Source organism: Microcebus murinus, chromosome X, assembly GCF_040939455.1.
Source record: "Microcebus murinus isolate Inina chromosome X, M.murinus_Inina_mat1.0, whole genome shotgun sequence".
NCBI classification, from domain to species: Eukaryota; Metazoa; Chordata; class Mammalia; order Primates; family Cheirogaleidae; genus Microcebus; species Microcebus murinus.
Window position 1 is genome coordinate 15,010,636 of NC_134136.1, and position 23,121 is coordinate 15,033,756.

The following is a 23,121-nucleotide window of genomic DNA, read 5'->3' on the forward strand; positions in this document are numbered from 1 at the left end:
TCCACTCTGTTCTCTATTTCTGTGGTCTCCAATCCCCAGGCCATGGACCGGTACTACTCCATGGCCTGTTGGGACCAAGTCACACAGCAGGAGGTGAGTGGCAGGCGAGCAAGTGAAGCTTCATCTATATTTATACCCACTCCCCATTGCTTGCTTTACCACATAAACTTCCCCTCCTGTCAGATCAGCGGTGCATTAAATTCTCATAGGAGTGCAAACCCTACCATAAACTGTTCATGCAAGGGATCTAGGTTACATGCTCCTTATGAGAATCCAATGTGTGATGGTCTGAGGTGGAGCTGAGGTGGTGATTCTAGCACTGGGGAGCAGGTACAAATACAGATTAACATTAGCAGAGAAGTTTGACTGCACAGTAAATGTAATGTACTTGAATCATCCTGAAACCACCACTTCTAGTCTGTGGAAAACGTGTCTTCCATGAAACTGGTCCCTGGTGCCAAAAGGTTGAGAGCCACTGCTCTATAGCATGCTGGTTTGGACATCATCACAAGATGGCTACTATACCTCTGAGAAGCACATACACATATAAAGTAGGAAGGGGCAGAGAAAATGTGCACAAGATGTTTCTGAATCCCTTTTATCAGAAAAGTAAATACTACCTTATTATTATTATTATTATTTTTTGAGACAGAGTCTCACTCTGTTGCCCTGAGTAGAGTGCTGTGGCATCAGCCTAGCTCATAGCAACCTCAAACTCCTGGCCTCAAGCATTCCTCCTGCTTCAGCCTTCTAAGTAGCCAGGACTACAGGCACACACCACACCAGGCTAATATATATATATAATTTTATATATATATATATATATATATATTAAATATATATAATATATATATATATTAAATATATATAATATATATATATATATATAATTTAGTAGAGATGGGGTCTTGCTCTTTGTCAGGCTGGTCTTGAACTCCTGAGCTCAAGCAATCTTCCTGCCTCAGCCTCCCAGAGCGCTAGGATTACAGGCATGAGCCAATGTGCCTGGCCAGTAAATGCTAACTTAAAATCTCCTCAGAAAACTTATGTGTATATCTCCATAAGAACTTGTCATATTGCCATACACTTAGCTTAGGAGAGGTAAGAAAATCAAGTTTTTCTTTTCCTGGGTTGAGGAAGGCAAGGAGTAAGAGGTTGGGAATGAATGTTGGGTTTAAGCTAACATACAGTGTCTGCTATCCTATTCTTCTAACCCATTTGTCATACTATTATGGCATAGCTGTTTTTCTGACAACTATTATGAATAGTAGTCTTTCCGAAATCTTCAGTGGCTCATCATTGCCTACAGAATCAAATCAAAATTTCTTAGTTTGACATACAAGGCCATTCATATCTGATCCCAGCTTAACAAACTGATTCTATCTTCCCTCTCCTTATCCACCCTACTATCAATGTATGTTATATCATATTTATGACATACCACTTGTTTCTTGAACATGTTTTGTTCTTTATTGCCTTTTTCTCTGCCTATGCTGGTGTCTCCTCTTAGAATGCTCTTCTGTCTCATTTTGCTCCACGTTCTAACTTCCTATCCATCCATCAAATCCAATTCCTGTGTTACCTTTCTCAATTCTCCAAGGTAGAATTTAGATGTTTGCTCTTATAAATTCCCTTGTACTTGGTATTTATAGACAGGATAGCTCACATAATTTTTTTTTATAATTAGTATTTTCTCACAGACAAGGCTCCTTGTGGGTATGGCTGGATCATCTTTGTGTAGCTTCCATGCCCATGAAATGCCTAGTACATAATAAGAACTCACATGTTCTGCCTTGCTGGTTGCATCACAGGATACAAAAATAGTTATTAATATAATTTCACCAAAGGGCTTATACTATACTAGGAAAGAGAGAAACATATACAAATACAGTGTTGTATGTGGTATCTGCCCTAATATGAGTACAACCAAAAAGCTATAGATGTTCAGAGATCAAATATAGTTCTGGGACAATGTCAAGGAAGCAGTGGTACAGGAGCTAATCAAGGTGCGGAAGCAGTTCACTTGTTAGTTCTTTATAAGTAAGCTCTTCAGAATTTAGCTCTGGTATTTGAAATGAATTTGTTTTTCCTCAGATTTGTTTATATCCAAACACACCCATATTTCATCAACTCTAAGGCACATCACATAGCTTTAAGAAAAAAAAAATGTTGCCTGTTGATCATTTGAGTTATCCCAATTTCAGATATGTTAAAATGTGAAAAAAATAAGCATCTTAAATTTGGTGAAATATGGTGGGCAAAAAATAAATAGCCCGAAGCCAAGTATAAGTGATTTTTGGATTATCAACACTGCTATTAACCATTAGTATATTAGTTTGGATAATGGAGAATTGACTGGATCTGCAAAATCTGTTTCAAAGTAAAAGATCTACTCAAACAAGAATATAATGATCACTTGCTGTATTGTACAACATTCGAAGTCAAACTGCTGTTAGGTGACATTCAAATGTTGGATGCTAAGTTGGGACAAGTTGTTATGAGGCCTCTTTCATTCTTCCTTTGCCATGTCCATGAGTTCTTCTCTGTTAAACCTGAACAGATGCCAGCCCTCTTCAGAGGAAAGGTCTAAAGCCCCTCGACGAGTGTAGTACTCAATAGAAGCCTCGTTCCAAATGATGACAAGAAAGTGCATGCAGTTACATTGACTTCTGATGGCTATCTGTTTAAAAACAAATAAGCAAAGATTACTTTTATTTGAAAGTATAGATTTCATTAACACATTTATTGAAGATTTACTATGTACAAGGCACTGTATTTGCTCTAATATTTCCAAATAATAATATAGTAGTTACAGTTTGGACTTCTCAATAGCTGTAAAAAGAAAAAAGTCAGAGCTTCCTTCAAGCATGTTCATCTCCCAGTTGGTGTGCATCACACTCATTATGTACGCTTGAAGCTCTGACTTGATGGGGGAGGGGGACAAGGGAAATATACGTAACCCTAACATTTGTACCCCCATAATATGCTGGAAAAAATAAATAAAAAATAAATAAAAAGAAAAAAGTCGCACTGTATGAGCTTTAAAATGTCTCTCTTTAAAAACCCAAAACTGATTGGCAAAATCTTTATTCTATAGAAAAATTTGCCTAAAAGAACACATGTTCTTATATATTTCCAAAATACAAAAGGATCTTGCTTTTATACTCTTCTCACATTCATACTGTGGACCTATTTTATGGATAAAATTTGCCTTCTAATCTCCCTCATGCTTACTACTACTTGATAGCAAAAAAGGGATATAGTGTGGTTGTGGATTATATATAAATCAATTTTTAATCAAATATAACTCACATTTATATGAGTATCTGATTTGAAAATCGAGTTTAGTTTGAATAAAAATTTGAAGTATATGTTGGGGTATATTCAAATGATTAGATTAATAATTTATGCCCTGTTAAATCATATTTGATGAAGAAAAGGGTAATATATTGAATAGCAATATTGATTATATTACATACCTGACTTAGCCTCTTCAGCATTTCAGCTCCAATACCTAGACCTTTTAAATAGATAATACAAAATGAAAAGCACAAATTCCACTTAACTAGTTATTTGCTTTAGTTTAAAAGAAATAAGATATAAAACCCTGTATGTGTTTGTTATATATTCTTGATAGCTTGTGGAAACACAACTCATGAATCTTTTTCCTAATTGAAATGTTGTACCAAAGGTAATAGAAAAAGACTTTGGGTTTACTTTAAAGGTCACTGAAGAATAAATGAGTTCCTTCACTATTGTCTTATAACATAGTAACAGGGTGTATTTCTTATCTATTTCTACTCAGAACCAAACTAAAATTTAAAAGCATTTTTTAAAGGTAAAAGTATAGCTATGAATGAATAAGCTATGGCTTATTCAAACCTTGATGGGAACTTATAGGAAGATGTTTTTCTAATCTATGATTGAGTCTTCACTGCATGCAAGAGTAACTAGGATCATAATCAGGCTCATGAAATGGAAATAAGTCACCTAAAGTAACTTAAATACTATATTTATAATAAATCCCTATCTCTACTCCTTTAAAATATGTCATTTTAATTTTTAAAGTATTTATAAGTAATAAGTTTAGTTTTACCTTGGTAAGCTTCTATGACATAAAAGTCCTCTAGGTGAAGTAACTTGCCTATCCAGGGGTCGTATGTAAAGTAGTACATGGCAAATCCAACGGTGACTTTGCCAAAGAAGAGAGAAGAGAGGATACAAAGAAGTTAAGGCTTTGAATCTTAGTTCTTTATCCCCAAATGGAATATCTTTGGTGTTTGTTTTGACTAATAAAGTAATGAATGCTCACTGAACAAAATAATGATACAGAAATGTAGACGGTTTAATTCCCTTATAATACAGCCTTTAAGAGATAAGCCTTCTTTTTACAGTGTGGTATATATGTATATTCTCCCCCCCCAAAAAAATTTTAATACAAATACAAACCTAAGTTCACACCATAAAATTTTCTTTAAAAAAAAAAAAATTGAGTTTATGTACATATACTCTTATCCTCTGCTTACTATCAATTATATGCTATATAACTGTACTTTATTTTCAAGATGGAGAAAATATACTCCAGATTAAATTGGAGAAGAAAGCTTTACTTTACCTGCTGGTTTTCGTTGACTGTATACTTCAGCAATCAGGCAGTAGAAAAGGGGATTGTTCCCAAAGCCATCTCTGAGTAAATCTGAAATATCAATTCATTTACAATATGTGAGAAAATTTACAGCAGTGATAGGGAAGATGGTGGATAGGAAACACCAAGAATTTGTCTCTCCACCTGGACAGCAATTTTACTAGCAGAAACAGTCTGAAGTGAATATTGTCAAATTCTGGAGTTTATCTGAATATTCGCAACTTCAAAGAGACAACTTGGTTGGTAAACTGCAGTTAATTGAGGTCAAATTCATCCATCAGTGCAGGCTCCCTAGCCCTCATCCCTCCTCCAGTCCCATGGGAGGCAACTGTGGGGGTAGCAGTGTGGAGCACTGCTATTTCTGGAGCAAGTGTAGGCAATAAGGATCTTGTCATCAAAATATCAGAATTATGTGTTCTGATGGTGGATTGTTGCTATGATCACCAAGGTGAGGGCTTGGAGATGGCTGCCATTATTCCAACCCCCACCAGCTCAGGTGGCTTCCAGGAGATTTGGAGGAGCTTCCCTGTTTCATTGGACATTTGGGGAAAAACTATACATACAGTAGAATTTAGAAAGCCACCATACATGACCAGAGAAAGACAGGCTTAGAAAAGATCTGAGAACATATCAAGCCTTCAACTCAGACTAATCCCTGATACACAGACACCCTACAATGATAAAAATAAAACCAGCAAATCCTATGTAAGGGGGAGAATCTTATTTTCAGAGTTATCACATTATAAGAATCAATAGTTTTCTACAAAAATTTGCAAAGAAACAAGCTATGGTTCATTCAGAGGAACAATAAATTAACAGAAAACACACCTAAGGAAACCTAGATGTCGGACTTAGTAGACAAAAGTTTAAAACAACTGTCTTAAAGGTGCTCAAAGAGCTAAAGAAAGAAATGACAAATACAGAAAAAAAGATGTATGAACAAAATGAGAATATAAATAAAGAGATAGAAACTATAAAAAGAACTCCCCCCAAATTCTGAAGCTCAAAAGTATAATAACTGAAATGAAAAAATGACCTGGGAGGGTTCAAAAGCATATTTGAGCAAGCAGAAGAATCAGTCAACTTGACAATATGACAAGTGAACTTACTGAGTCTGAAAAATAGAAAAAAAGATGAAGAAAAGTGAACAGAGCCTAATGTGTCTGTTGAACATCATCACCATCAAATAGAGCAACATACATCTTGTGGAACTCCCAGGAAGAGAAGACAGAGGAACAAAGGATATTTGAAAAAATAACAGCTGAAAACCTCCCCAATTTGATGCAAGATATGAATCTACAAATCCAAGCAGTTCAACCAACTCTAGGATAAACCCAAAGAAATCCACACCAATACACATTATAATTAAAGTGTCAAAGGCTGAATGCAAAGAGAGAATCTTAAAGCAGCAAGAGAAAAGCAGGTTGTCACATATAAGGTATCCTCAATTAGATTATCATCTAGAAATCTTGGAGGCCAATAAACAGTGGAGTGATATTTCAGAGTGCTGAAAGGGAAAAAAAATCCCTGTCAACTAAGAATTTTATACATACCAAAACCGTGCTTCAAAAATGGGGGAGAAATTGAGACATTCCCAGATACTCCCCCCCCCCAAAAAAAGAAAGAAAGCAAAAAAGAAACAAAAATAAATAAATAAATAAATAACTGAGGAAGTTCATTAAAGACCTGCCCTGCAAGGAATGCAAAAGGAGTCCTTCAATTTGAAATGAAAGGGAGCTAGACAATAACTCAAAGTTGTAGGAATAAATAAAATCTCTTATAAAGGTAAATATATTGGCAATAATAACGGCTAGTATTGTAATTTGTTTTATACAGTTGAGCCTTGAACAACATGGATTTGAATTTCACAGGTCCACTTATACACAGATTTTTTTCAACAAAATGAACATTGAAAATACAGTATTCACAGGGTAGGAAACCTGCATATATGAAAGACCAACATCTTATATACATGGGCTCAGCAGGGTTGCCTGTGAGACTTGAGTATGCACAGATTTTGGTATATGTGGGGAGGTTGCATGCCCTGGAACTAATCCCCATGTATAATGAGAAACAACTATAACTCAATTTTTGTTTTCTACATTGTTTAAAAGACAAATTCACAAAAACTATTAACATATGTTATTGGCACACAATGTATAAAGATGTAATCTCTGAAATCAATAATGGGGAACAGAGCTATGTAGAAAAGTTGTTATATGCTATTAAACTTAAGTTAGTTTAAATTCCAATTAAATTGTTATAACTGTCAAATGTAACCCCCATGGTAACCACAAAGAAAATATCTATAGAATATATACATAAGGAAATGAGAAGGAAATAAAAATATTCCACTACAAATATCAACAAAACATATACGAAGGTATTAATGGAGGAAATGAGGGTCAAAAAAAGCTGTAAAGCATAGAAAACAAACAAAAATGGCAGAGGTGAATCCCTGCTTATCAGTAATTAAGTGTAAATAAATACTCCAGTCAAAACATTGATATAGGCAGAATGGATTTTTAAAAAGTTACTTAAATATATGCTGTCTACAAGAAACATACCCTAGATCCAAAGACACAAATAGGTTGAAAATGAAATGACAGAAAAATATATTTCTTGCAAAGCATAACCCAAAGAGAGCTGGGATGCTTTTAAGTCAAAAGCTGTTACAAGAGAAAAGCATTATGTAATGATAAAAGGGGCAATTCACCAAGAACATATATCATTTATAAACATATGCACTGAACATCAGAGTTCTAAAATATATGAAGCAAACACTGACAGAACTGAAGGGAGAAATGCACAACAATACAATAAAAGAAAGAGAGTCCAATACCCCACTTTTAGTAAGGTGTAGAACAACCAGACTGAAGATAAATAGATGACTTGAACAGCACTATAGACCAATTCAACCTGACAGACATATAGAGAACACTCTACCTAACAACAGAATACACATTTGTCTCAAGTGCACATGGAACTTTGTTCAGGATAGACCATATGTTAGGCCACATATCAAGTCTTAATAAATTTTAAAAGATTGAACTCATACACCGTATCTTTTCCAATCACAATGGAATGAAACTAGAAATCAACAGAATGAAACTAGAAATCAATCAACATCATAAGTATGTGGAAATTAAATAACACACTTGTAAACAACCAGTGGATCAAAGAATAAGTCACAAGGGAAATTAGAAAATACTTTGGGATGAATGAAAATGAAAACACAACAAACAAAATTTTATGGGATGTAGTTAAAGCAGTGTTCAGAGGGAAATTTATAGTTATAAATGCCTACATTTTAAAAAAAGGATCTCAAACAATAATCAAAATTTATGCCTTAAGAAACTAGAAAAAGAATAGCAAACTAAGCCCAAAGCTTATAGAAAGAAGGTAATAAAAATTAGACCAGAGATGAACAGCATAGAAAATAGAAAAACATGCAGAAAATTAACAAAAGTTCATTATTTGAGATCAACAAAATTGACAGCTACAATGAGAAAAAAGGAGATATAAATCATTAAAATCAGGACTGAAAGTGGGCACATTACTACCAACCTTACAAGGATAAAAAGGAGTATGAGATTTATACACCAACAAATTAGATAACCTAGAAGAAATGGACAAATTTCTGGAAACAAATTATCCTGAACCTATTCAAGAAGAAATAGAAAATCTCAAGAGACCTGTAATAAGAGTTTTGAATCAGTAATTAAAAATTTCCTAATAAAGAAAAGTAAACCAATAAACCAATAAATCAATAAAGAAAACCACAATGAGATATCACTTAACTCCAGTGAGAATGGCCTTTATCAAAAAGTCTCCAAACAATAAATGCTGGCGTGGATGCAGAGAGAGAGGAACACTCCTACACTGCTGGTGGGACTGCAAACTAGTTCAACCTCTGTGGAAAGCAATATGGAGATACCTTAAAGCGATACAAGTGAATCTACCATTTGATCCAGCAATCCCATTACCGGGCATCTACCCAAAAGTTCCAATGACACTCTACAAAAAAGACACCTGCACTCGAATGTTTATAGCAGCACAATTCATAATTGCAAGGCTGTGGAAACAGCCCAAGTACCCATCAATCCAAGAATGGATTAATAAAATGTGGTGTATGTATACCATGGAGTACTTACTATTCAGCTCTAAGAAACAACGGTGATATAGCACATCTTATATTTTCCTGGTTAGAGCTGGAACCCATACTACTAAGTGAAGTATCCCAAGAATGGAAAAACAAGCACCACATATACTCACCAGTAAACTGGTATTAACTGAGCAGCACCTAAGTGGACACATAGGTACTACAGTAATAGGGTATTGGGCAGGTGGGAGGGGTGAGGGGGATGGGTATATACATACATAATGAGTGATATATGCACCATCTGGGGGATGGTCATGCTGGAAACTCAGACTTGTGGGGGTAGGGGGAAAAGGGCATTTATTGAAACCTTAAAATATGTACCCCCATAATATGGCGAAATACAAAAAAAGAAAAGTAAGGAACCAAATGGATTCACTAGTGAATTCTACAAAACATTTCCAGAATTAACACTGATCTTTCTTGAGCTCTTCCAAAAAAAATTAATAATAAAGAAAAGAGAACACTTCCTAACGTATTCTGTGAGGCTAGCATTACTCTGATACCAAAGGCAGTTAAAGACATTAGAAGGAAATTATAGGCCAAAATTCCTTAATAATGTATATGCAAAGCATATCAACACCATATTAGTAAATTAAACCCAACAGTATATTAAAATGATTATTCACCATGACCAAATGTGATTCATCCTAGGAATGTAAGAGTGGGACAACATAAGAACTTTAATGTAAAGCATCATATTAATATAACAAAGGGGGAAACCCCACATCACCTTGATGGATGTCAAAAAGGCATTTGGCAAAAACAACACTATTTTATGACAACAGCTCTCATCAAACTAGGAATAGAGGGAAATTCCTCAATATGATACAGTGTATTCTATGAAAAACTTACATCATACTCAATGGCAAATGAAAGTATTCCTCCTAAAGTGAGGAGCAAGACAACAATGCCCACTTTCACCACTGCTATTCAACATTGTACTGCATGTTATGGCCAGAGCTATTAGACGAGAAAAAGAAAGGTCATCTATATTAGAAAGGAAAAGGTAATACTATCTCTATATTCAGATAACATGATCCTATTATCAGAAAATCCTAAAGAATTCAAACAAAAAGCTACCTAGGATAAAAAATTAATTCTGAAAAGTTGCAGGGTACAAGATCAACAAAATAACTCATTGTGTTTCTATACATCAGCAAAGAACAAACCAAAAAGTTAATTAGGAAAGCAGCCTCATTTGTAATAGCAATAAATAAAGGATGTTAAAGACTTGTATACTGCAAACTACAAAACATTGCTGAAAGAAACTAAAAAAAGAATTAAATAAATTGAGAAACGTCCCATGTTTTTGGAGAGAAAGACAACTTTGTTAATACTACATTGTCAGTACTACCCAAAACTATTTATGTATTTAATGTAGTCCCTAACAAAATTTCAACAGCTTTTTTTACAGAAATAGCAAAGCTGAATCTCAAATTCACACTGAATTTCAAGGGGCCCCAAATAGCTAAAACAATCTTGAAAAAGAATAAAGTTGAAGAACTCACAATTTCTGACTTTGAGACTTGTTACAAAGGTACAGTAATTAAAACAGTATGGTATAGAAAAAAATGGCATATTAGGGGGGACCTCCTGGCTCTCTGCTCTCAGAGTGGGAAGTGAAGAAAGCAGACAACCACATGTAAGTGAACTGCCCCTTCCACAGGATCAGCTTTGCAAGCCTGCAGAGAAGCACTCAGAATTTAAAAAAAAAAAAAAAAAGTGGCAAAAATCAAAAGTGAATTGAATAATCTTCTGCAAAACCTGGGGAGTCGGAAATATACAATAGAGAGGGAGCGAGTCACCCGTGCAGATCCTCCAGCTGGCCGGCCAACTGAGGCAATGGTTCTGCCACAGGAAGACTATGCCTTGCTGACCGAACTTCACACCCATACAGGCAGGGAAGTGCCTTAAGTTGGTGGGAGGTGGTAGCGCGGGCAGATGAGCTGTGTGGAATAGAGACTGCAAAAGGGAACATTTTGAACTGTTTTGAGCACTCTGCCAAATCAGTTTTGGGTGAAGGAGGGTCCGAACAGGAGCCAGTGCAGAGTCTGGCATCTCACTTCAGGACGCTTGCAGAACCAGGACAGGAGATGTGTATCTTAAAGGAGGTTCTGCCCTTGTATATCGCTGAGGTTTTGGCTGGTGCTGGGTAGACAGAGAGCACAGATCTCTGAACCTAAACTGTTGTGTCTCTGTGAGTTTGGGAAGTAGTGGGCTCAGCTGTGGTGTGGAGACAGCCTGCCAAACCCAGTCTGGCTTTCCGCCCTGTAGACGCCTTCCACACTGGCGCTAGGAGTAAGGGCAGCAGCCACTCTGTAGCTTGGAAATGCTTTGGAGGGCTGCTCTGGAAGCGGTCTCAGACCTCCCCCCTGCCACTGCCCGGCTGAATGGGCCAGGCTTCTGGAAGAGGGAAATGAGAGGAATCCATCTCTTCATCCAACCCCGCCCCAGGTCTTCCCATTCCAGCGGCTTTGACTCGGACTCTGTGTTTAAAGTGGCAGAAAGGGGAGAGTGGTGGTTTGTGTGGCTGTCTCACCAGATTGAACCTAGGTGGTTTCCCACGGCACTCAGCTGCCTATGATCTGTGCCCAGAGAGCAGTGCCCATCTTGACAAGGCAGAATTGCATAGGAGGTTGTTTTTCCACCTGTGACCTGGGGAGACATTATGACCCACAATCTCCTGCAACTTGGGCCCAGGTGCTTTGTGCCAAATGGTCTGACTGTGCCTCTTTCTCAACTCTCTTTAGAGTTGAGAAAGAGGCTGTTTAACCCAAAACCCATGTCACAAGACTGTTACCTTCACTTCACTTCCACCTCCCCATTGGTGGCTGAAAGGCGGTTCTATTGGCTTATCAGGACCATCTTTCAGGCTGAGACCTGTATTCGCCTGGTGACTGTGTCCTGATAGCTGGCACCTCCAGCTAAAGGGGAAGCCCAATTCCTCGGAATTGTGGAGGGGTGAGAGAGTCTGCTGTCTGGGCTGATTTCTGCCAGGGTTGAAGACAGCACTTGGCGGTGACCAGGCCACTAGGATTTCATGCAGATGGGACTGACCCTATCCCTGCAAGGGCTGAGCATCATGGCAGGTCTCTTTCTGGTTTGGGACCCTCAGTGGCCTCAGGCAGGGCTTCCCCAACAGCCCTGAGATTTAGGCCACATACGAGCTTGATAAACCACGTCCTTGGAGGGGTAGGAGAATGAGAGTAACCACTTCATGGGCTGAGATGTAAGGTAACCCTAGGAAGTGTCTTTCCCTCAAATGGTGGGTTATTTTCCCCTCTGAAAAGGCAGACTACACCCTTGGGGGAGACGAAAAATGAGAAAAAACATTTCCCAGTCAGGGACTTGCAGCAGTATCAACCATTGCCAACCCTCCACCCCACCAAATCAGACTCAGCCCTAGAAGGTTGTCGGGATAAAGGAGAAAAAATCTCTATCCCTGTATGACTAGCTTGAATATCTGGGTCTTTGGAATTAAGCAAAAGGGGGCAGAGTGATGTCTACATACAGTGGGTTGGGTTTGATCATCTGATAAGTTCAGAACATAAGGGCTTGCTTTTGGCACCCAGATTGATGCCAACTTAATGGGCTTGTGGTTTGGGAAGAAAATCTTGACCATAGTCCTTAGCATTTGCACCAATTGACTTCCCCCACCAGGAGCTCCTCCACAAGTGTTATGAAAGATTTCTTAATAATATATTAACAGCTCCCGCCTAGTGACAGATCAAGCAACCTCTGAAGTATTCTCGCTCGGGCTCACTGATACCTGATGCTCCTCTCACCCCTCCTAAAGTAGTAACAGAACTCTAGGAACCCTTGGGAGTGGCAGGACATTCCCTAAAGATTGAAATAACTGTATATTCTATTTGGAGGCTTAGAGTGGAATACAAAGGACTTGGAATACCTTGATAACTAGTTCTTTCTTGAAAACAACAGGTAACAAAAGAGAGTAAACTCAGAGTCTAACATAGTGCCTTCCACTTCAACTTAATGGTTGATAGCAGTCTCACTATCACAAGAGTGATCTAACTCCTGGGTGTCCAAGCAAAGGGCCTAAACCCAAGGGGCTCTAAACTCTGTAGACAGAAGATGAAGACATCAGGTCAAAGATAACCCAACAGGCTCAAACTCCTCTAAGATGATACAGGACCAGAGCACATATCCCCAGCTCTGCCAAGGATGATTTCTTTGGAATCCCTGAATTTAGCCTATAATCTAGTCCCCTTACCTCCAGTCCTTGACAAAGCATCCACATGAGAAAGAGCCAGTGAAAGATTATAGGAAACATGAAAGATCAGAGAGAAAATTCACTTCCAAAAAAAAATACTCGATCACCACCAAATGACACCAACTTACATGATATGATCAAACTGACAGAGGAAGAATTCCGAATATAGATTGTTAGAAAACTCAATGGAATTGAAGACAAAATAGAATCCCAACATAGAGAAACCAAAAGAGCAATTCAGGAAAGGAATGAAAAATTCTCCAAAGAAATTGAAATCATGGAGAAAACACAAACAGAAATCCTGACAATAAAGGAAACATTCAAGGAACTCCAAAATACAGTGGAAAGCCTCAAGAACAGAATGGATTATGCAGAGGAAAGAATCTCATAGCTTGAAGATTATGCCTACACGCTAAACAAATCAGAGGAAGAAAGGGAATACAGAAATAAGAGAAAAGAACAAAGCTTACAAGAAGTGTGGGATTATGAAAAAAGGTGAATCTCTGATTGAGATCCCAGATAGGGGAAGAGGAACATTCACAAGGGCTAGAAAACTTATTTCATGTAATACTGGAGGAAAATATTCTGGGCCTGGCCAAAAATTTTGATATCCATATACAAGAAGCACACAGAATTCCTGGGATACTCAACGTAAAAAGGCATTCACATTGTTACGTGGTTATTAGGCTGAACAATGTAAACGCGACAGGAACAATTCTCCGTGCAGTGAGTCAAAAACAACAAATAACCTATGAACAAAAGCCTATCATACTAACAGCAGATTTCTCATCTGAAACCTTACAAACCAGGAGTGATTGGGAGCCTATCCTTAATCTTCTAAAACAGAATAAAGCCCAACCTAGAATTCTTTATCCAGCAAAATTAGCTTTCATCTATGAGGAAGAAATAGAGTCCTTCTCAGGCATGCAATCACTGAAGGAATTTTCAAAGAACAGGCCAGACCTACAGAAAGTACTCAAACCCATCATACACACTGATCAGGCAAATAGACACTGCTCAAAGTAAAATCTTTAAGGAGTTAAAGGCTATAACTTGAACTGAATGATCTCTCAAGGAGTAAGACAAAGCAACAGGTCTTCACCCAACAATATGAATGGAAATATTCCTCCAATTCAATCCTCTGAATGAATTTAAATGGCTTAAACTGTCCTCTGAAGAGACATAGACTGGCAGGGTTGATAAAAATCCACAAGCCTAGTATCTGCTGTCTACTGGAAACACATCTAACCAGCAAAGATGACTTCTGGCTGAAGGTCAAGGGATGGAAAACTCTCATCCAGGCAAATGGAACTCAAAAGAAAGCAGGGGTAGCTATACTATTCACAGATAACATAAGCTTTAAAATAGTAAAAGTAAAAAAGGATAAAGATGGCCATTTTATAATGGTGAAAGAGAAGATCCAACAAGAAGATTTAACAATTCTTAATATTTATGCACCCACTGCAGGAGCACCCAATTTCATAAAGCAAACTTTGTCTGATCTAAATACCATGTTCAACAATACAATCAGTGTAGTAGGGGACTTCAACACGCCATTGAATGAACTGGATATATCCCCTAAACAGAAAAGAAGCAAAGAAATAATGGGCTTAAACAGAGCTCTTGAACATAAAGGTCTCACAGATCTCTACAGAACATTCCACCCAAATTAAGTTGAATTTACATTCTCCTCAGCAGCCCATAGATCCTTCTCCAAAATTGACCACATCCTACACTACAGATAGGATCCCCCAAAATTAAAGAAAATAGAAATTATACCATGTGTCTTCTCTTTCAACGGTGGTATTAAATTACAGTTCAATTCCTATAGAAACAGTCAACGCCTCACAAAATGATGGAAACTAAACAATCTATTATTGAAGAATTATTCAGTGAAGGAGGAAATTCAGAGGGAAATCAAGAGTTTCTTCAAGCAAAATGATAATGGAGACACATGTTACCAAAACCTGTGGGATACAGCAAAAGCATATCTGAGAGGAAAACTAATAGCAATAAATGCTCACATCCAAAAACAGAAAGCTTAAATACTGACAACATCATGAATATACTCAAGGAATTGGAAAAAGAAGAGAAAACCAATTCCAATCCTAGTAGAAGAAAAGAAATATCTAAGATGAATGCTAAACTAAATGAAATGGAGAACAAGAGAATTATATGGAAGATCAACAAAACCAGAAGTTGGTTTTTTGAAAAGATGGACAAAATTGATAACCCTCTTGATAGATTGATAAGAGCTCAAAGGGAAAGAACTCTAATAAACTCTATGAGATATGAAAATGGAGAGGTCACAACAGAAACCATAGAAATACAAAACATTATTTTTTTTTATCTTTTCTTTTTATTTCGGCATATTATGGGGGTACAGATTTTAAAGTTTAAATAAATGCCCTTCCCCCCTCCCCCCACAACTCTGAGTCTCCAGCATGACCATCCCTCAGATGGTGTGCATCTCACTCGTTATGTATGTATATACCCGCCCCCCCTCCCGCCTCCCCAATACTCTATTACTGTAGTACCTATGTGTCCACTTAGGTGCTACTCAGTTAATACCAGTTTGCTGGAGAATATATCTGGTGCTTGTTTTTCCATTCTTGGGATACTTCACTTAGTAATATGGGTTCCAGCTCTAACCAGGAAAATATAAGATGTGCTATATCACCATTGTTTCTTAGAGCTGAATAGTACTCCATGGTATACATATACCACATTTTATTAATCCATTCTTGGATTGATGGGCACTTGGGCTGTTTCCACAGCCTTGCGATTATGAATTGTGCTGCTATGAACATTCGAGTGCAGGTGTCTTTTTTGTAGAGTATCATTGGATCATTTGGGTAGATGCCCAGCAATGGGATTGCTGGATCAAATGGTAGATTCACTTGTATCGCTTTAAGGTATCTCCATATTACTTTCCACAGAGGTTGAACTAGTTTGCAGTCCCACCAGCAGTGTAGGAGTGTTCCTCTCTCTCCCCATCCACGCCAGCATTTGTTATTTGGAGACTTTTTGATAAAGGCCATTCTCACTGGAGTTAAGTGATATCTCATTGTAGTTTTGATTTGCATCTCCCTGATGATTAGGGATGTTGAGCATTTTTTCATATGTTTGTTGGCCATTCTTCTGTCTTCATTAGAAAAGTTTCTGTTCAAGTCCTTTGCCCACTTTTTAATAGGGTTATTTGATTTTTTCTACCTGATTTTCATGAGTTCTAAGTATATTCTAGTTATCAGCCCTTTATCGGATACGTAGGATGCAAAAATTTTCTCCCATTCTGTAGGTTGTCTGTTTACTTTCATGACTGTTTCTTTGGCTGTGCAGAAGCTTTTTGTTTCATCATGTCCCATTTATTTATTTTTGTTGCTGCTTTGATTGCCTTTGGGGATTTCTTCATAAACTCTTTGCCTAGGCCGATATCTAGGAGAGTGTTTCCAACATTTTCCTCTAGAATTCTAATGGTTTCACACCTGAGATTTAAGTCTGTTATCCAGCGTGAGATGATTTTTGTGAGAGGTGAAAGGTGTGGGTCCTGTTTTAACCTTCTACAAGTGACTATCCAGTTTTCCCAGCACCATTTATTGAAAAGGGATTCTTTTCCCCAACGTATGTTTTTGTCTACTTTGTCAAAGATTAGATGGCTATATGAGGATGGTTTTATATCAGGATTCTCACATCTGTTCCACTGGTCAATAATCCTATTTTTGTGCCAATACCAGATTGTTTTAATTACTACAGCTTTGTAGTATAGTTTGATATCTGGCATATTAATGCCTCTCATTTTGTTTTTGTTGCCTAGAATTGCTCTTGATATTCGGGGTCTTCTTTGGTTCCATACAAAGCGTAAAATTATTTTTTCTATATCTGTGAAGAATGCTTATGGGATTTTAATAGGTATTGCATTGAATCTGTAGATCAGTTTGGGTAGTATAGACATTTTAATGATGTTGAGTCTGCCAATCCACAAGCATGGAATGGATTTCTATCTGTTTACATCCTCTGCTATTTCCTTCCTCAGTGTTTCATAGTTCTCCCTATAGAGGTCTTTTACCTCCTTGGTTAAGTATACTCCTAGGTACTTTAATTTCTTTGTTGCTATTGTGAAGGGTATTGAGTCTTTAATTTGGTTCTCGATTTGATTGTTGTTGGCATATACGAATGCCTCTGATTTCTGTGTATTGATTTTGTATCCTGAGACTTTGCTAAATTCATTGATCAGTTCCAGAAGTTTCCTGGTTGAATCTTTGTGGTTTTCTAGATATAATATCATATCATCAGCAAACAGTGAAAGTTTGATCTCTTCTGCCCCTATTTGGATACCTTTAATTCCACTTTCCTGTTTGATTGCTGTAGCCAGGACTTCCAGTACTATGTTGAATAGAAGTGGAGATAGTGGGCAGCCTTGTCTGTTTCCAGTTCTAAGTGGGAATGCTTTCAGTTTTTCCCCATTCAGTATGATGTTGGCTATGGGTCTGTCATAAATGGCTTGTATCATTTTTAGCTATGTCCCTTCTATGCCTATTTTCTTGAGTGTTCGTATCATGAAAGGGTGTTGAATTTTGTCAAAAGATTTCTGCATCTATTGAGAGAATCATGTGGTCTTTGTTTTTGCTTCTGTTTATGTGGTGAATTGCATTTATAGATTTGCGTATGTTGAACCATCCCTGCATTCCTGGGATGAAGCCCACTTGGTCATGATGGATTATTTTTTTGATAAGCGTCTGGATTCGGTTAGCTAAGATTTTGTTGAAAATTTTTGCATCTATATTCATTGGGGATATTGGTCTGTAGTTTTCTTTTTTTGTTGGATTCTTTCCTGGTTTTGGTATCAGAGTAATATTCGCTTCATAAAAGGTGTCAGGGAGGTTTCCATTCTTCTCGATGTTGTGGAATAGTTTCTGCAAGATAGGTATTAGTTCTTCTTTGTAAGTGTGGTAAATTTCGGGTGTGAAGCCATCTGGACCGGGACTTTTCTTTTTAGGGAGATTTTTAATTGCTGTTTCTATTTCAGCTGTTGAGATTGGTCTGTTCAGGGAATCTATTTCTTCCTGGTTGAGCCTAGGGAGGCTGTGTGTTTCTAGAAATTTGTCCATTTCCTCCACATTTTCCATTTTGTGTGAATAAATATCTTTGTAGTACTCAGAAATTATATCTTGTATCTCTTTGGGATCGGTTGTGATATCTCCTTTTTTATTCCTGATGGAGCTTATTAGAGATTTCTCTTTTCTGCTTTTCGTTAGCTTAGCCAATGGTGTGTCAATTTTGTTTATTTTTTCAAAGAACCAACGTTTTGTTTTGTTAATCTCCTGAATAGCTTCCCTGTTTTCAATTTCATTTAGTTCTGATTTGATCTTGTTGATTTCACTCCTTCTGCTGGGTTTGGGGCTGGTCTGTTCTTCTTTTTCCAGCTCTTTGAGTCATTTCATTAGATTGTCTATTTGTGATCTTTTTGACTTTTGGTTATAGGCATTTATGGAGATAAACTTTCCTCTCAGAACTGCTTTAGCTGTGTCCCAGAGGAGTTGATAACTTGTCTCTCCATTGTCATTTTCTTCATAGAATTTTTTTATTTCTGTCTTGATTTCATCATTTTTGAAGTAATCATTTAGTAGAAGGTTGTTTAATTTCCATGTTTTTGTGTAGAAATGTGAGTTTCTGTTATGGTTGATTTCTACCCTTATTCCATTGTGATCTGAGAAGATACATGGTATGATTTCTATTTTTTTAAATTTCTTGAGGTTTACTTTGTGTCCTAGGATATGGTCAATCTTAGAGAATGTCCCGTGAGCTGCTGAGAAGAACGTGTATTCAGTGGATTTGGGATAGAATGTCCTGTAGATGTCAGTCAGACCCAATTGTTCTAGAGTTTTGTTTAAGTCCATTATTTCTTTATTAATTTTCTGTTTGGAGGATCTGTCTTGAGCCATCAGTGGGGTGTTGAAATCTCTGGTGATTATTGAGTTGGTATTAATCCATTTGCTTAGATCCAGTAAGGTTTGCTTTATGAAACTGGGTGCACCTAAGTTGGGTGCATATATATTTAAAATTGTTATCTCTTCTTGTTGAACTGTGCCCTTCACCATTATGTAATGACCCTCTTTGTCTTTCACTACTTTTGTTGGTTTAAAAACTAAATCGTCTGAAATTAGAACAGCCACACCAGCCTTCTTTTGGCTTCCACTTGCCTGGAATACTGATCTCCACCCTTTTACTTTTAGTCTATATGCATCCTTGCAGGTTAGATGTGTTTCCTGAAGACAGCATAGACTTGGCCTGTATTTTCTTATCCATTCAGCCAGCCTATGTCTCTTGAGTGGAGAGTTTAAGCCATTCACATTTATTGAGAGAACTGATAGGTAAGGTAGATTACTGTTCATTGTCTTGGGTTGGATGTTGTTGCTTTGATTTCTCTCTTGAGCCATAGAGATATCTGGCCTTTAATCATTGGGCATTGGTTTTTTTTTTGTTTTGTTTTTTTTTATATTCGTGAGTTTCTATTATGGTGTTCGATGTGTAACACTGTTTTGAGAACTTCTTGTAGGGCTGGTCTTGTCTTGGTGAATTCTCTGAGGCTTTGCCTGTCTGGGAATGTCTTTATTTCTCCTTCACATATGAAGCTTAGTTTAGCAGGGAATAGGATTCTAGGCTGGGCATTGTTTTGTTTCAGAAGAGTGAGAATGGGGCCCCAGTCTCTCCTTGCTTGTAAAGTCTCATTAGAGAAGTCTGATGTTATTCGAATTGGCTTTCCCTTATATGTTACTTGCTTCTTTTGTCTTACAGCTTTTAGAAGGGCCTCTTTAGTTGATACTTTGGTCAGTCTGATGACTGCATGACGTGACGTCTTCCTGTTTGCATTGAATCTCCCAGGGGTCCTCTGGGCTTCTTGAACTTGTATATCGAGATTTTGAGCAAGGCCTGGGAAATTTTCCTCTATTATATCTTCAAAAAGCTTGTCCAGCCCTTGAGTGTTGTCTTCCTCCCCTTCGGCTAACCCTATGACCCTCACGTTAGGTTTTTTCACATAATCCCACAGCTCTTGTAGGCTTTGGTCTTTTCTCTTGTTTCTCTGCTGTATTTCTGTGACTGATTTATTTAATTGGAAGGTGTTATCTTCAAGCTCTGAGATTCTTTCTTCTGCTTGATCTACCCTGTTCTTGAGACTTTCCACAGTATTTTGTAGTTCCCTGAGTTGATTCTTCATCTCCAGGACTTCGTTTAAAGTTTTCTTCACTGTGTCAATCTCTTTGTTGAACCTTTGTTCCATTTCCTGGAGGCTTTTTGTGGTTTCTTGGTGTTGGTTATTGAGTTGTTGTTGCAGGTCAGTGAGTGTTCTTATGATCCACATTCGAAATTCCTCTTCTGTCATTTTAGTTGCCAGGTTTTGGTTGTTGTCTGTTTCTAAGGGGCTGGTGCTCCTCTTTGGGGGTGTGTTTTCCGTTTGTTTCTTCATATTTCCGGAGTTCCTTCGCTGATTTCTTCCCATTTTGCTCAGTTGTTGTTTCTTTCCTTTAGGTTTTCGTTTGGGTATTCACACGTCTTGTTTAGTTTCTGAGCCAGTAGGTGGAGTTGCTCTCTGTCAGCAGCCTTCGCTGGGGTGGTGTCTGCAGGTCTCTTAACCCGCTGGGGATCCAGCAGTCCAAGATGTAGAGGAGGGGAAACAGCTAATTACCCTACCCTTCCTGCTGGTCTCCTTAATTACACAGGTGGGAATAGATGGCAGGAACTGGAGCAGTTCGTCTCTCAGCTCCACCCCCAAGGCGGGGCTAGAGACTTTGGAACCGAAGGCCCAGCTCCAAGTCACCAGAGTGTGTGGGTTGTAACGTCTCTCTGTCTTGTATTCCTTGTATTCGCCGAAGGCTGCTTCCTACAAGGCTCGGCTCTGCCCAGGCAAACTCCAGGGCCTAGACACCGAGCACAGAAGACCTGTGCAGACAGAGATTGGCCTGAAGCCGGCAGGCCCGTAGCCAAACCCAGGGAACCCCGTCTTCTGTCTCTTTAATTGCACAGAGATAAGCGGTAGGAATGGGAACTGTTCCTATCTCAGCTTTGCCCCCAAGGCGGCGACAGAAACTTTGGAGCCAAGGCTCAGCCACAAGAAACAGGACGGTGGTAGACGTAAAGACGCTCTGCCTTATAGCAGCTAAGGGTAACTTCCTTCGTGGGTGTCTCCTGCCAGGCAGGTTCTGCACTCTGGACACAGAGCGCAGGAGACCTGTGCAGTGAGAGATTGTCCTGAAGCCAGACCCACCAGGCCCCTTGTTCTGTCTCTTTAATTCCACAGGTGGAGATAAGCGGCAGGAACGGGAGCAGTTTCTATCTCGGCTCCACCCCCAAGGCGGGGATATAAACTTTGGAGCCAAAGGCCTAGCCCCAAATCCCCGGATGTGGGGGTCCGTAAAATATCTCTGCCTTATAACCACTGACGGCTGCCTCCTGCAAGGCCCAGCGCTCCACACTCTCGGCACAGTGCGTGGGAGACCTGTGCAGGGTGAGACTGACCAAATGCTGGCAGGCAGTCAATGGGACCCACCTATCCCTGCCTTTTGTCTCTTGAATTACCCAGGTGGAGATAAGCGGCAGGAATGAGAACAGTTTCTATCTCAGCTCCGCCCCCAAGGCTGGGACAGAGACTTTGGAGCCCAGGGCGGGGCTCCGGGTCGCTGGAGAGTGTGGAAGGCACCCTTTCTCTGCCTTAAATCTGCCAAGGGCAATCTCCCCTGTAGCTCTGCCCTGTCCAGGCAGGGTCCACTCTCTGAGCACAGAGTCAGTGCCACTTGTGCAGCAAGTGACGGTCCAATATCAAATTGGTGGAGCAGCGGCCGGCGCGTACCAGCGCTTTCTCTGCGCCGCCTCTCCAAACCCGGAGCGCAAGTCAGCGCCGGAATGCAGGGGCGGAGCGGTGGTGCCGGAGGGGCAGAGGGAGGGGGGTCCTAATGGATCAAGGAGTCTAACTTTGCGCACTCTGACCTCTCAGTGCTATCCCAAACCTCCTCCAAATCCAAAGTCAAAGCCTCCTGCTGTGTAAACTCCCCTTACCCTTGACCTGGGAGTGTTCTGCAGGGCTCTGGTTCCTGATGCGCGGAGAGCGGTTGCTGCGCGCGGACCCTCCCCCACCTTAAACCGCGGCCATTGTGTGCTCTGGTGAACTCAGCGCGTTCCCTACTCTAGTCTCTTCTCCACACAGCTTAATCCCGTGCTGCCACTTCTCACCAACTTCAGGCACCTCCCGGCCTACGTGGGAGTGGAGCTCGGTGTAGGAAGGGGTGTTTCTCAGTGCCAGTTAGAGGCTGGCGCCACTGCCCGCCGGCAGCGACTTAAGCCGCGCCTCGCTCCCTCCCTGATGTGTGCCTCCGAATCCCCGAGTTTTGCGGAAGAATGATCGGTTCACCTTTGCTTTAGGCTGTAAATGGTCTTATCCCTCCATTTCCTGTTGAATATCTGCAGGCTTGCAAAGCTGGTCTCGTGGAAGTGTAGATCGCTGGAGTGTGGCTATCCGCTTTCTTCACTATTTGCTCTGGGAGCAGAGAGCCAGGAGGGCACCCCTACTCCGCCATTTTCTCCTCCCTCCAAAACATTATTTTTGAGTTCTATAAAAAACTATATGCCCCAAAATTTCATAACGAGGGTAGAATGGACAAATTCCTGGAAACGTATAACTTCCATAAGTTCACCCAGGAGGCAACAGAATTCCTGAATAGACCAATCACAAGCACATAAATTGAAGCAGTAATTAATAATCTCCACAAACGGAAAAGTCCCAGACCAGAGGGCTACACTTCAGAGTTTTACCAAACATACAAAAATGACCTCATACCTATACTACACAAATTATTCCACAACACTTAGAAAGATGGTATCCTTCCTAACTCATTCTATGAAGTCAATATCACCTTAATACCAAAGCAAGGATAGGACGCAACAAGAAAAGAAATTTACAAACCAATATCCCTCATGAATATAGATGCAAAAATCCTCAACAACATTTTAACAAATAGAAAATTCAGCAGAACAATAAAAAAAATAATTCACCATGACCAGGTTGGCTTTATTCCAGGAATGCAAGGCTGG

At 39.2% G+C, this 23,121-nt stretch overlaps 1 protein-coding gene across 1 annotated transcript in view; it reads right to left on the reverse strand.

Annotated features, from left to right (window-relative positions):
• Window positions 1-2,427: 2,427 nt before the first annotated feature.
• The window catches only part of SATL1 (spermidine/spermine N1-acetyl transferase like 1), a 43,207-nt gene continuing 22,513 nt past the window's right edge, over window positions 2,428-23,121 (reverse strand). The window contains exons 4-7 of the mRNA XM_075999535.1: window positions 4,616-4,696; window positions 4,097-4,192; window positions 3,480-3,520; window positions 2,428-2,680 (exon numbers count right to left, since the gene is read on the reverse strand). Of these exons, the coding sequence (XP_075855650.1) occupies window positions 2,510-2,680; window positions 3,480-3,520; window positions 4,097-4,192; window positions 4,616-4,696 (389 nt within the window). The 3' untranslated portion in view covers window positions 2,428-2,509. The remainder of the gene's footprint in view (window positions 2,681-3,479; window positions 3,521-4,096; window positions 4,193-4,615; window positions 4,697-23,121) is intronic.